At 46.2% G+C, this 12171-nt stretch overlaps 1 protein-coding gene across 2 annotated transcripts in view; it reads right to left on the bottom strand.

The window, feature by feature from the left end:
• The window catches only part of LOC135917152 (cell adhesion molecule Dscam1-like), a 1023231-nt gene that overhangs the window by 233358 nt on the left and 777702 nt on the right, over nt 1-12171 (bottom strand). The window contains exon 42 of one of the 2 annotated variants that reach the window (XM_070536836.1): nt 7040-7084. The exons of the other annotated variant lie outside the window; for it this stretch is intronic. Within the exon in view, the coding sequence (XP_070392937.1) occupies nt 7040-7084 (45 nt within the window). The remainder of the gene's footprint in view (nt 1-7039; nt 7085-12171) is intronic. 2 annotated transcript variants of the gene reach the window in all.

The following is a 12171-nucleotide window of genomic DNA, read 5'->3' as shown; positions in this document are numbered from 1 at the left end:
TCCATGGTGGTGACTCTGTGCATAAGGGCGATTAGAGAATTCTGTAAAGTTTCCACCGTGCTTTGGAGTGTCACGAGCATATCCTTGACCTCGGAGCGTACTTGGCCCTGAGCTCCTTCTTGGAGGGCTCGCTTTTTGGGGGCTGGTCTTGAGAGTTCTTCGGTTTGGCTGCTGGTAGCGGGTTCTGGGATGTTAGGTGTGGGTTGGGTTTTGGGTTGTTTGAGGCTGTGAACCTCCTGGGTAAGCTTTTGGATTAAATCACGCATAATTGCGTTTTCTTTCTTAAGGTGTTCTATGTCTGTGTTTTCTGTGTTGGGTTTAGGCAGTGGGGGGGATTTCACGTGACCCTCTCGCGAGACGCCCGTCAAGGCCTCTGCGAAGCTCACCTTTTCTGAGGTATATCTGGCTCCTGGAGTCGACGTGGATCTTGATCTGGACCGACCTCGGTCCGACCTCGGTCTGGAGAGGGAGCGGGACCGGGACCGGTGCTTGGTCTCCATGGAGGGGAAATCTTCTGACTGAAGGGCTGAATGCCGTGCTACTCGGCGTTCTCCGAGGCGTCTTCGTATAATGTACGGCGTTTTGTATCTGGCAGTACAAGCTTTGTCCGCTGTGGAGTGGGGTCCACCACACAACATGCACTTGGGTGTACACTGGTGATCTTGATCTGGGTTGCGAGCTCCGCAGCCCCGGCAGATCTTGTTATTAGGGAACGGGCAAACGTCCATGCGGTGCCCGAGACGGCCGCAGTGGTAACAGATGTCGATCTGTTTGCGGTACAGGGAGCATGGGATTAATGTTGCGCCATACCGAACCATGTATGGTACGTCAGGTCCGTCGAAGGCAATGACGATGGTCGTGGTGGAACCGATTCGCTTTGCGGCCAGGGCTAGAGGATTACGCTCATTTATGATGTTAGCATCGACTTGTCTGGCGTCATCGGTGAGAGGGATGCCTCTGATGACTCCTTTGGTGGTATTATCTGGGGCGGCCTCGTACGCGCTGACCTCGTGGGTTACCCCATTGACTTGGATGGACTTGATTCTTACGTACCGGTCCGCATTTTGCGGGCTGGGCGTGCTGATCACCATGATGTTTTGCTGGTTGTTCGAGCATATTGTGTCGTTTTGACTGGCTTCTGAGCTAAGTTGCGCTGCTTGAAGAATAGCTGCAGTCACTGTAGGGCTGCCGACCTTGGTAATATTGAGTGCTCCTTTGGGTCTGACGATGATCTTGATCTCATTTGCTGGTAGTGGGAGCATGCGCCCGGCCTTGAGAACCTGAGTTCTAACTTGCTGCCTGGGTCTATAGCGAGAGCGAGAGTCTTGCGTCCTAGGTTGCTGGTCTTGGGATAGTTTTCGGCTCCGCTGCTCGTCTGGGCGACGGGCGGTACACCGACGGGAACGGGCGGTACACCATCCCATCTCGGCGGTTAACTCTTCTGGGGAAATATCTTTGCCACATACTTGGACTTCCATGCTTCGCAGATTTGGCCAGGGGCTTGTGCGTCGTAGCAGAGCTCGCACGGACACGCGCGGGAACGTGCCAGGTAGCCTGGTAGGCCGAGCACCCGGCGCACGCGCTTAGCCTTAGCGCGGCGACGGCTTGATCGTAACACAAAAGTGGTCGCAGTCCCGGAAAAATAAATGTCCCACCTGATAACTTGGTATCTACAGAGTCCTGGTGGTCTCACGGTTCGAATGGTACAAAATTAGAGCTGGTATGCACAGATAATCGCGGAGAAAACATCTCGAAAAGATGGAGCCGATGTAAACACAAGCTATGGACGCTGCACTTCTTCTTCTTCCGTGTTAAATGCAATAGAAAAAAAATAGATTATGGGTTTATACCTGCCACAACCACGATCCGATTATGAGGCATGCCATAGTGGGGGACACCGGAAAGCTGGACCATCTGGGGTTCTTTAGCGTGTGGCTAAATCTACATACACGGGTGTTTTCGCATTTCTACCCCATAGGAATGCGGCCGCCGCGGCCGGGGTTCAATCTCGCGACCTCGTGTTTAACAGCCCAACACCATAGCCACTAAGCAACCACGGCGGGTGATAATGCAAGAGAAATTTCCGCGGGAGTGAAACCAACTGTAATTTGTTAACTGCGAAAAAAATAAACTTCAAATGTTTTATTAGCTTCCACAAATAATTAATTGTTTCATTGATTCATTCATTTATAACTGAAAGCGATGGTGCAACTACACTTTAATGATTACATTTAAGCCAAATGTGACAATATGGTGTTTTAAAGAACATTTGAAAGCATTAATATCAGTCGTTTGAAAAGCAGTATCTTTAGCATAGCACTTTTTTTTTATTGAAAACTAGACATCTGGTCATGGAGAACCAGACGCTCTCCCTGCCCAACCACGCAGGCGCATGCATTTGAGAAGCTGTTCATGTCTGGGTGAGCAATAAATTCCTCCTATAGTAGCGAGCCTCGCGCCTAGCCTTGGCACGGGATAGTTTGTAAGCAGATAGCGATAAGCAATCCGCAAAAGCAAACCACGGCGTACGCTGTCGATATGTCATGTCAGGCCATTCCAACTAACAGCCCTTTATCATATTTATGAGCCAGACTAGTTTTTATGAGGAAATAATTCATTCGTTGGCAGCGCTCACTGCGGCGGCACGTAAGCGTGGAGCCACGTCTGCTTTATTTTTACTTTCACATTCTGCTGGGTCTTTTCGAAGAGAGCTTATGCTGAAGGTAACTGAAATCTCTCTGATAACGTGATATGAAATGCACCTTTGCCTTTAGGCAAAGTATGCGGATTCCGAAGCAGAATGATATGACGGAACAGTGGTGGCTGCACGCCACGCGCTGGGAGAGCGGAATAAAAATAACGCACCAAACCAGCAGACTCTGCTCAGAGGCAAGATCAGTGCCATATTATTGCGTCGCTAGGGCCCCACTACATTTTTCTGCATTGTTCTACCCGTGTAAGCTTCTGTCGCACGTCTGTAGAAACTGTAAATCAAGATTGAACGTGTCTTCAAAGGCGACACCCATTTACATCTTCCTCTGTGCCAACGATGTTGAGTGCTCGACGTAGCACACTTCTGGGCAAGCATAACGCACGCGACGTTTCAATATGCCTCATTTATTCTTATTGCCATCTCTTACTGGGAACGGTGGAAGGGTTAGAGACTACGACAATAAGTTGTTCATCGCCCGGGCCGGGTATGAACAAAACATAACACAAAAGTTGAAGATTAGGTATGTTGAACACATTTGTATGTGGCAATCACAGTTGCCACTTTTATAGGTGGCCCCGGAAGGAATCGCCACCAAAGTTGCTGCTCTTGAGCTAACGTCACGTTTTTCACGTGCCGGCCACAAACTGAAGAAAGAGGTCAGAGGTTATCGTTCGATCAGATGGATTGGAAAAACATACGTGAATCGTTACAGCTAATTGTCGGACAATCTACCAGATTAGCAATCGTAGCGTCTTGTAGGTATCATGAATGTTCCTAACAAACGTACAATAACAATTTTGATAGGAACGGCGGACATGGGAAAGATGGCCGAGTTGAGGTTTCAATGGTTCCATGTTTTAATTGCTGAAGATTCAGAACGAGATTCTCCGGCACCAACAGCCAATAGTCGCGGCATAATAACTTTTATACGCTATTGATAATTACTGTTGTTCAATCCCTTGTAAGCCTCGGGAATGCGCGGTGAAGATTACGTATGGATATTCTCTGTTGCGCTCCAAATTATCATAAGTGCATGCAATGTGCACTGCAAGATGACTGCGTCTACAAGGGATTCTCCAATTTCATCTTGATCTAGTCAGGTCACCGGAAGCACGACTGGGCTTGCTTTTTTTATTTTTAATAAAACATGTCCCTCTATATCGATATCACCCCCATTTGTTGCGTCGGTTAATTTCGTAGTCTGGCCTGTCAAGCCACCTTAACTTCTGCCGTTACCCGTTGCATTTCCCTCGCTTGGCACCCAATCTGTCGCTCTTGTAGAGAACGAGGTATTTGCTCCACGCATCACCTCACCTTCTCACATTTTCTACATCCCTTCCTTTTAATCTCACACAAGGTTTTGCTCTCAATTCACATCACCGTTATCAGCAGCTGATTTTAAGCCCATATATTTTTATTCTATAGTTCGTCGGACGGTTTTTAGCTTATTTTCAAGCTTCTTTGCTATTGCCGGAGTTTTAGCCCCTTAGGTTGGTACAGGGCTAATGAACTGCAGTGCGATCTTATAACTGTTCGGAAAGCGAATTCTTTGCTTGCCCTCACGTGATTGGCCAGAATTGCGCTTCTGCTGAATAAAATGCGATTCAGACCTGTCACGTGCAGGCAAGCGAACGGCTCGTTATTCGAACAGTTCCGATGTCGCATCCCTGATTGTAGATTTTGTTTTCAGGGATATCGATCACTCAAGTCAATAGCAGCTACCCAGATGCGTCTTGTAAGTCTCCCCACCCGTCACACATGCCCACATAAAATATTTGAAAAGTTTGTCACTATATATTGCTTTCCCTGTTTGTTCTTTGAAACTTTCTCGTGGCTTCAATTACACCTTTCAATGAACGCGTGAACAGGAGCCGAGAACGCCTAATATTAGTAATAATATTCATGAAAATAATATTTCAGGTATAACACCATAATGAAAACAAGCTACAAGCATAGGTTATGACTCACTGATAAAGCCACTTTCCAGCATTCGTTGGTTTCTGCAAAGTGGTTGTGGTCAGCTCGTACATCATCACGAAAACACGGGAAATTGCGTTTCCTCTTTCAGATTTCCACATAGTACTTCGTGCACTCAGTCCTAAAGGCAACAGCTCCAATAAAGCAGCCTCGCGTCACTGGCGGAAGCCACAGGCGGAAACAATACGCACACACGGCCGTAATAAGCCGCTGGCTATGCAACAACCAAATGAGAAAAGGTGCACGAAGGGGCACGCATGCTCAGCCTTGGTGGGAGTGATTCCGTCAGCACCTTCTACTGGCTGGTCAATTTTCGAGGAGAATGCCGACGACTAGAAAAGTTGGAAATCGGGTGCCATTGTGACGATACTGGCAGCAGATCACCTTTTCCATGCCATGGTTTGCGCATGCTGATGGTTCGGCTCCGCGAACGTAAGCCGCTGAGTGCTATGCACCTGGTGATAAGAAAATCTGGCTAGAAGAGCGCTTGATGGTCGCGATGCCGTATTGTTAGGCGATTAGGAAGAGCATTAATTTGTTGTTAATATGAACGACGGCTTTCCCTCATGTCAGGCACACTGCGGTATGTAGTTATGTAAGTAGGTATACGTATGTAAATTTTTGCTGGTGTGCCCCCTTTTGACCCTCTTCGATAACAAAAAAATAAAAAAATGTGCAGAAGACGTCGAAGATCGTGAAGGACGGTAAAGAGCCTCAGGTGGACCAAACTTTCATTGCACAAAGGTATTCAAGAACAGCAGTTGCCGTTTAGATTCCACTTCTACGGTAATCTTCCACATCTGAAGGCCAACTGCCGTTCTTGGACACCCTTCTGCGACACGAAGGACCAAACCTGTTATTTAAGGTGCTGAGGGAGTAAACTCACACTGGTTGCTACCTGAACCACACATCGGTGCACCCTGCTTCGGAAAAAGGTCTGTTTGCGGCTCTCTTATTCGTCGGGCGAAAAAGGTGTGCACAACAGCGAAGACCGCATGGCGGACAATGCACTTGTGCGGCGAGAATTGATGGCTTGTGGATACCCCGAGGACTTCATTGAGTAAGTAGGGCGTCAGCTGCCTCACGCAGTACCCACAGACCCTGGGTCTCCCAGAAAAGTGGCTTCGATACCATATGTCCCCGGCATAAGCGAGACCCTTGCATGTGTTTTGCGGTAACATGACGTGCAGGCTGCGCACGTTTCCTCCCGGAAACTTAGATACGAGCTCGTGCATGTGAAAGACCCTTTGGAAAAGGACAAGTTCCTAGGCATGGCGTACGTCATTCCCTGTGGTGTCTGTCGGTATGTCTGTGTCGGAGAAACCGGCAACTTCAAAACAAGACTTAAGCAGCGAAGGAATGACGTCCAGAAACGACACGCTGCGTCCTGTGCCATGGCCGAACACTGCGTAACCACGTCACATACGATTAACTGGGAAAGATCTCGCGTGATTGCGAAGTGACGAAATCATTGTTCGCGTCCTCATCATGAGTCCCTAATCATTCAAACCACGTCACACACTCTCAATCGCAACGAAGACAATCTGCCGTCCACATATGTCAGCCGCCTTAGTCATGTTTTGAGCCGCACATAAAAAGGGCACCTGCTCTGCCGCTTGTCTCACTGTGAGCAAGGCTCCCGTGGGGTTGCCGAAACGTAAATATATATTTTAAACCATTTTGGTTGTTGTCCGGACCTCTTCCTTTAAAGTAAACTTAGTACTGAAGGAATTAAGTGGGCCTATCCTTGATACAGTGTCACAACAAAGTTGGCCGCGTTCTCAGTGACACTGTAAACTCGGGACGTGAAGGTCGCGTTAGCAATTCAACTAGGCAGCAGCAGCCACGCTCAAGTAACGCTGGCAATGAGAGCCCCGCTTTCTTTCTATATGTATAACTGATTAATGGCTGTTTTGCGCAGCGACTCCTGACGTGCGGACTTGCCTACAGACGAAATAAATGCGTCCCACTGAATCTCTGACCACTACTTGCGCCGGCTGAGCTTCCACACTAGCGCCTTTAAATCCGCACACCTTCCTTCGCGCTGGTTCTCGAAGCTCTGATTAGTGTGCATGATCACACTCTTTGACACGCTTTATGAAGCTTCTGAGCGCTAGAAGACACGATGAATGCAGAAAAAAAATCAGTGTGACGCAAATAAAGAAAGTCGGACTTTGAATATAGCAATGCTCTCTCTTTTCGATCCAGGGCCTCTGCCCTCCCATATCATCTCTCGGCTGCTTTGGCAAATAGCGCAAGGTGCCCAATAGGTCCGGGTGGGTAAACAAAACCGGACAGCGTGTACTTATAAAACTGGTCATCGGAAATTGGTATCACGAATGGGCTTACCGAATGGCGCGAGCCTGAGGACGCGTGCTTCGTGAGTCCGGCCAGCTGTTGGAACGGGAGAAAGGGGAGTAAACACGGGAACCCATCAATCGCAGTTTTCGGAGTGGACTCATAAAATGGATGATCTCATCATGCGCATTGAGACCAGCGCACGCCAAGCTACTCTCCCAGTGGCTAAGGGCAACGACCTTCGTCGAGACCAATCGCAAATATAATGCGATGATCTGACATTCGAATAACCCCGTGTATAGTGGACCAGAGGACAGCGATAGATCATTTATTTCCATCCCAAGTTGAACTAGAAGGCATGTGCTTTATTGCGTATGTTCTTGCTGCTAACATTCTTTAACACAAGAAAATATGACCCTACTACAACCCGAAATTTTTCTTTTGCTCGTCACAGAATAATAAGACGCAATATGAACTTATGCAAATCTTGTTAGTACTACAGGCAAGTTATACTCATGTTAAACGCAGAATGTCTGTGTAAGTGCAGGAACAGTCTGGGTTTAGTGAGCAGTTGTAAAGTCAGGTTGGGTTGTGCAATGCAATATAATAAAAAACTAGACAAACGTTGCCAATTCCATCCTCCTACCCTCCCCCTCCGTCCACGCCCCCCCCCCCAAAAAAAAAAGAAAGGAAACCGCCGACAACGACGACAGTAACCCTCCTGACCAATACGTAGTTGTCATTTTAATTCAATTCTTGTATGTACTACAATCACAGTTCTATGGTGAAAAAATGCACGTCAACTTTCAGTCCTTCAAAGGATAATAAAATGTTGTCAGCCACCTGAAAATGGATGGCAACATTTCCCTTGGATAAACGTTTCTCCACCGCATAAATTCCACAGACCTCATTTACTATATTCAGTATTCCAGAGCTTCGATTTGCCGATGAATTAAGCCGAACTCGGCGATCTGCTAGCTTCATGGTCAGCTCATATCTTTGAGCGACCGCCACAAAAAGGCATTCGTCCCGAGTACGATGACCGGAAGAGGAAAAAATAATAATTTGTTGAACTGTGAAGCTCTGCTACTGAGAAACCTTTATTTGTTTTGTAGATTCCTTTTATAAACCTTGTTCCACCTCGCGGCTTTCCAGTGAAATTATTTTCTTTTCTCTATAAAGAATCATTTTCTCTAAAATTCGAACATCAGCTAGCGAACGTTAAGCCTCTAATTGACGCAACGGGTACGGGGTATTCCGAGGTATGAATTTGTGCAAATTGATATAGCAACATATTTATTAGAACAGCGCAGAAAACGGCAATTATGATCTGGAAGTTGGCGCTGGCCTCGTTTCTTCCGTCTTTTACGCCGTTCGCTTGAAATGTGCTGGCTTACAGAGTGCTTCACGCAGCTGAAACCAAATTAACCTAAAAATGGGCTCCAGGGCCGACAAATTTAGTCCATGCCATGCCATCCACAGCACCTGTGAGCTACGCACGATGGCCTTCTCAGGTAATTAGTTCGCTTGTAGTGAGGAGCATTGGTGCACAATTTAATGCCACGCTAGTGATAAGCTCGGGTCTGCCGTGTCCGTCCGTCCACGATGGCCGGAGGTCCTCATCTCGAGCCTCACATTCGCTCCAAAATCTTTCGCGCCACTGGTGTTTGAACTCGGGCATTTGCAGAGATCTTAAGTTGGGAGCGGGAAGTGATAACTAATATGTCATAGCACAGCGTTGTCGCATAGCCTTTTCGCGAAGTTTCGCGCATCACACATAATCTGAGAGAGGTGACAGTGGTGTGAATTTCGGAGGCCGCAAAATGCAGGGTCGTAAGGAATATTCAGTGCGGAGCAATGAAATTGCTCGTGGGAAAATGATAATGTCCACTGGGACATCCTGCAGCCCTCCCCAGAAAAATGAGTTCACAGCTGGAGGATTAGATTGTGCGTGTTAACACTCAGGTATTCCGTTTAGTCCACCACATTTATTTCAATATGCGTAGCTAAGTATTTACCAGCGCCAAGCGCGGTTGTTCTTCAGGAGTTTATAAATAGCGTAACCCTTATCTTCAGGCCTTAATGAAAGCATAGTGGAATATGAGAAGTTGGCATGCGCCGTTCGCCTTATTTGAATGCAGTGCCCTCAAGAATGTTTTCAATGAGCGAAGCCCGTATGTGGCTGGCAAAGATACAGTACTGCTTCCGGTATCCAGCGCATCAAACAAAGGCAGGAAAGCGGCCAAAGTCGGTAATCTGGAGAAATAATGCCCACCCAAACTGCTTTCAGAGTGTCATGTGAGTTTGTGGGGCGCAACTCGCTGAACTTGATAGTGACCGAACATACTCGCGAAATTATTTGGCTATGACCTTTTGTTGTTGGCATGCGATACCTGAACGGAGTTTAGTTTTATTTATTTATGCATACTGCAAACCAGTACTGTGGTCCAAGCGGGAGGGACGATCAACCGTAAGGATAGGTTCAAACGACAACCAAAATACCAATAATAAATGCCGAATGCAAAGAGCACACACACAGGATATGGTATAATTAACAGCTGCAATCCCCAGTTCATGCACAAAATCACTAGAATCAAGGACACCTGCAGGTAATTTGTTCCACTCTGACAGTTTTAGGAAAGAAGCTGTTCTTAAATACGTTAGTGCTGATGAAAATCGGCGCCAGTGCTCTACCATAAGCATGTCGAGGTTTCCTTGTAGAGTGAGCCTTTACGGGTGTGGCAAGTTTAGTATTGCGAGAAATACGTTTATGGAAAAAAGCAAGGCGGCTAACTTTTCTGCGAGACTCCAGAACAGGAATACAGTGCCGACAAACTAAGGAAGCGGGCGAATCAAGTCTTCGATACATATTAAACATATATTGCACTGCCATTTCTGAACACCCTCAATATGTGCAATGTCGCCTTTATTGTGCGGGTCACATACAATCGCGGCGTATTCAAACCTCGCTCTATCCCAAGCGTTATATGCTAGAAGTTTAACAATGTTTTTTCCGGCGAAACCATACATTTTTAGAGGTGATGAATATATTACAAATATGTGTGTAGAGGAAGAAAGTTTGCTGTCTAATGTGGCGCCAAGTTTCTTGTCATTGTTTACTTCTAAAATATCGGGATTTTTACTCAATAAGTGTATGTGTTAGGTTGTTTTTTTTTTCCTTTTAGGCGCAACAGAACAGTTTTTCTATAGTTTGTTATGGAGAAGCGTCGGCTTTCTTGTGAATCGCAATGAAGGGCGCCTTGTTACAGTCATTTAGTATTTCCCCAGTAGTAAGCGAGAGATTAAAATGATCTGTCAAAAATAGAGCTATTTGCTGTGAATAGCGTCGCAATAATGCTTGTGGGATGCAGTCGCGGTAACAGAACTTCTTTACATCGACTTTTAGCAGCATAGCTATGACGACTTCACGACTAACCAGGCGGCCGTCATGCACAGGTACAAATACAGTGCAAGGCAAATAAGTATCGGGTTTTGAAAAAGAAAGCGCTGTAGAAGTATTGATTAAAATGATTAGCTATGTCCTTAGCATCCGTAATCATTACACTGTCAACATTTTTTAAGTAAAATTTCCTTTCTTTTCTTTCAAATGACGCCACAACTTTACACTACGGCTTTTAATGAAGTCAACTAAAGCATCTCAAGAATAACGTTCTCGAGATACCGTGATCTCGTCTAAGTAAAGTTTGCCTCAATGCTAAGAATCCGGAAGATGGCGCTTTCTTCTGTTTGCGAAGTCTGTTAATGTTTCGTTTTGTCTGGATTATTTCCAGAGTAATCCAATGGTTCTTCTATGGCGCTTATATTTCTGTTCAACAGGTACATTATCCTTCATACAAAGGGCAACGACATTGCGAAACCTATTACAGGATGCTCGAATATAAGTACTCGAAAAGTCGAGGTCAGTATCTGGATAGTCAATTACGGAAGTATCGTCTGCCTTAAAAAAATCTTTAAAGACCAAGAACGTTTTAGGACGTGTAGTACCAGGTGAGTTTTAACAAAAATAAATTAAATAATGATCCGATATTCCTGGCTCTAGCGAAACATCTGCACCGTGAAAAATTTCGCTGATAAACAATAAGTCCAGAATTGCGTTACCTCGCGTGCTTTGATTAATAGTGTGCTCGATATTTAGGCAAAAGATCAAGTTTGATGAAGTGTCACCCGCGCCCCAACAACCATAGTTTACACGTTCCCAATTAATGGAGGGAAGGTTAATAACATCCCGTTAAAATAAAGTCCTGCCACTCAAACACTGCGCATGGTCGTATATTTTACCCGTGAATGATTCATAGGCATCAGGTGACCGATATACAGAGCAGAAAATGAATGTAATCCCGCTGGCATACTACCACGAGGCTTTCGTGCTCAGTATTTAATTAGTGTCCTAGAAAAAAATTGTACGACATGCAATAGTTACTTAAAGGGCTGTCACAGAAACAAGTACGTTGGCTATACACCCTATTGAGATAACGTGTGGGCCAAACAGAATAAACATCTCACTGGTGTTAATACTCAACTAAGTGAGCAACCTATACATTCTGTTAGGCAAAATCGATTCCAAATATTGTGCCGCATGTTATAACCTTGGTTTGGTTTGTTTGTTTCATTCTTCCTTTCTTTTGTTATCTGGCAGTTTGGCGTAGCTGACACAGGACATCTGGTATAGATATTACCGGCAGAAACGGCAGACACCACTAAACAAGGTCGCTACACGCGTTTCAATATGGTTCGTGATACTCTGGGCAGCGTGTAAAGGCCCACAGTGCTGCGAAATCTACTGTGTAAAACCCGTGCTACAGCCGAAGCAGCCTTAGAGATTACACACGCTGCTCGGAGATCTAGCTCTCTGGAATTGGCCAAATAGCAAAAGATAGTGCGCGTTTCCTATACGAAACAAAAAGCGTACCGACATCCGCGCCCACTATAGTGAGAAAACGCTGATCGCAGTGCACAAATCATAGTAAGGGGTGTCGGAAGGTGAAAAAAAAAATGGCGATGGGGTTGAGACTCAATTTGGCCCGAGCGCCACAAGAGGTCGGCGACGTAAGACGATACCGGCTCTCTCGTGCGAGAAGGAGGAGTTGGCTCAGGGAAAAGACGAGGCGACAGCGGGTCCCGCGGCGATACGCATGGGTGACGTCATCTCACCACTGGAAAGG

This window comes from Dermacentor albipictus, chromosome 4 (genome assembly GCF_038994185.2).
Source record: "Dermacentor albipictus isolate Rhodes 1998 colony chromosome 4, USDA_Dalb.pri_finalv2, whole genome shotgun sequence".
NCBI lineage: Eukaryota > Metazoa > Arthropoda > Arachnida > Ixodida > Ixodidae > Dermacentor > Dermacentor albipictus.
The sequence above is the reverse complement of the archived record's forward strand: the minus strand, read 5'-3'. Positions and strand labels throughout refer to the sequence as shown.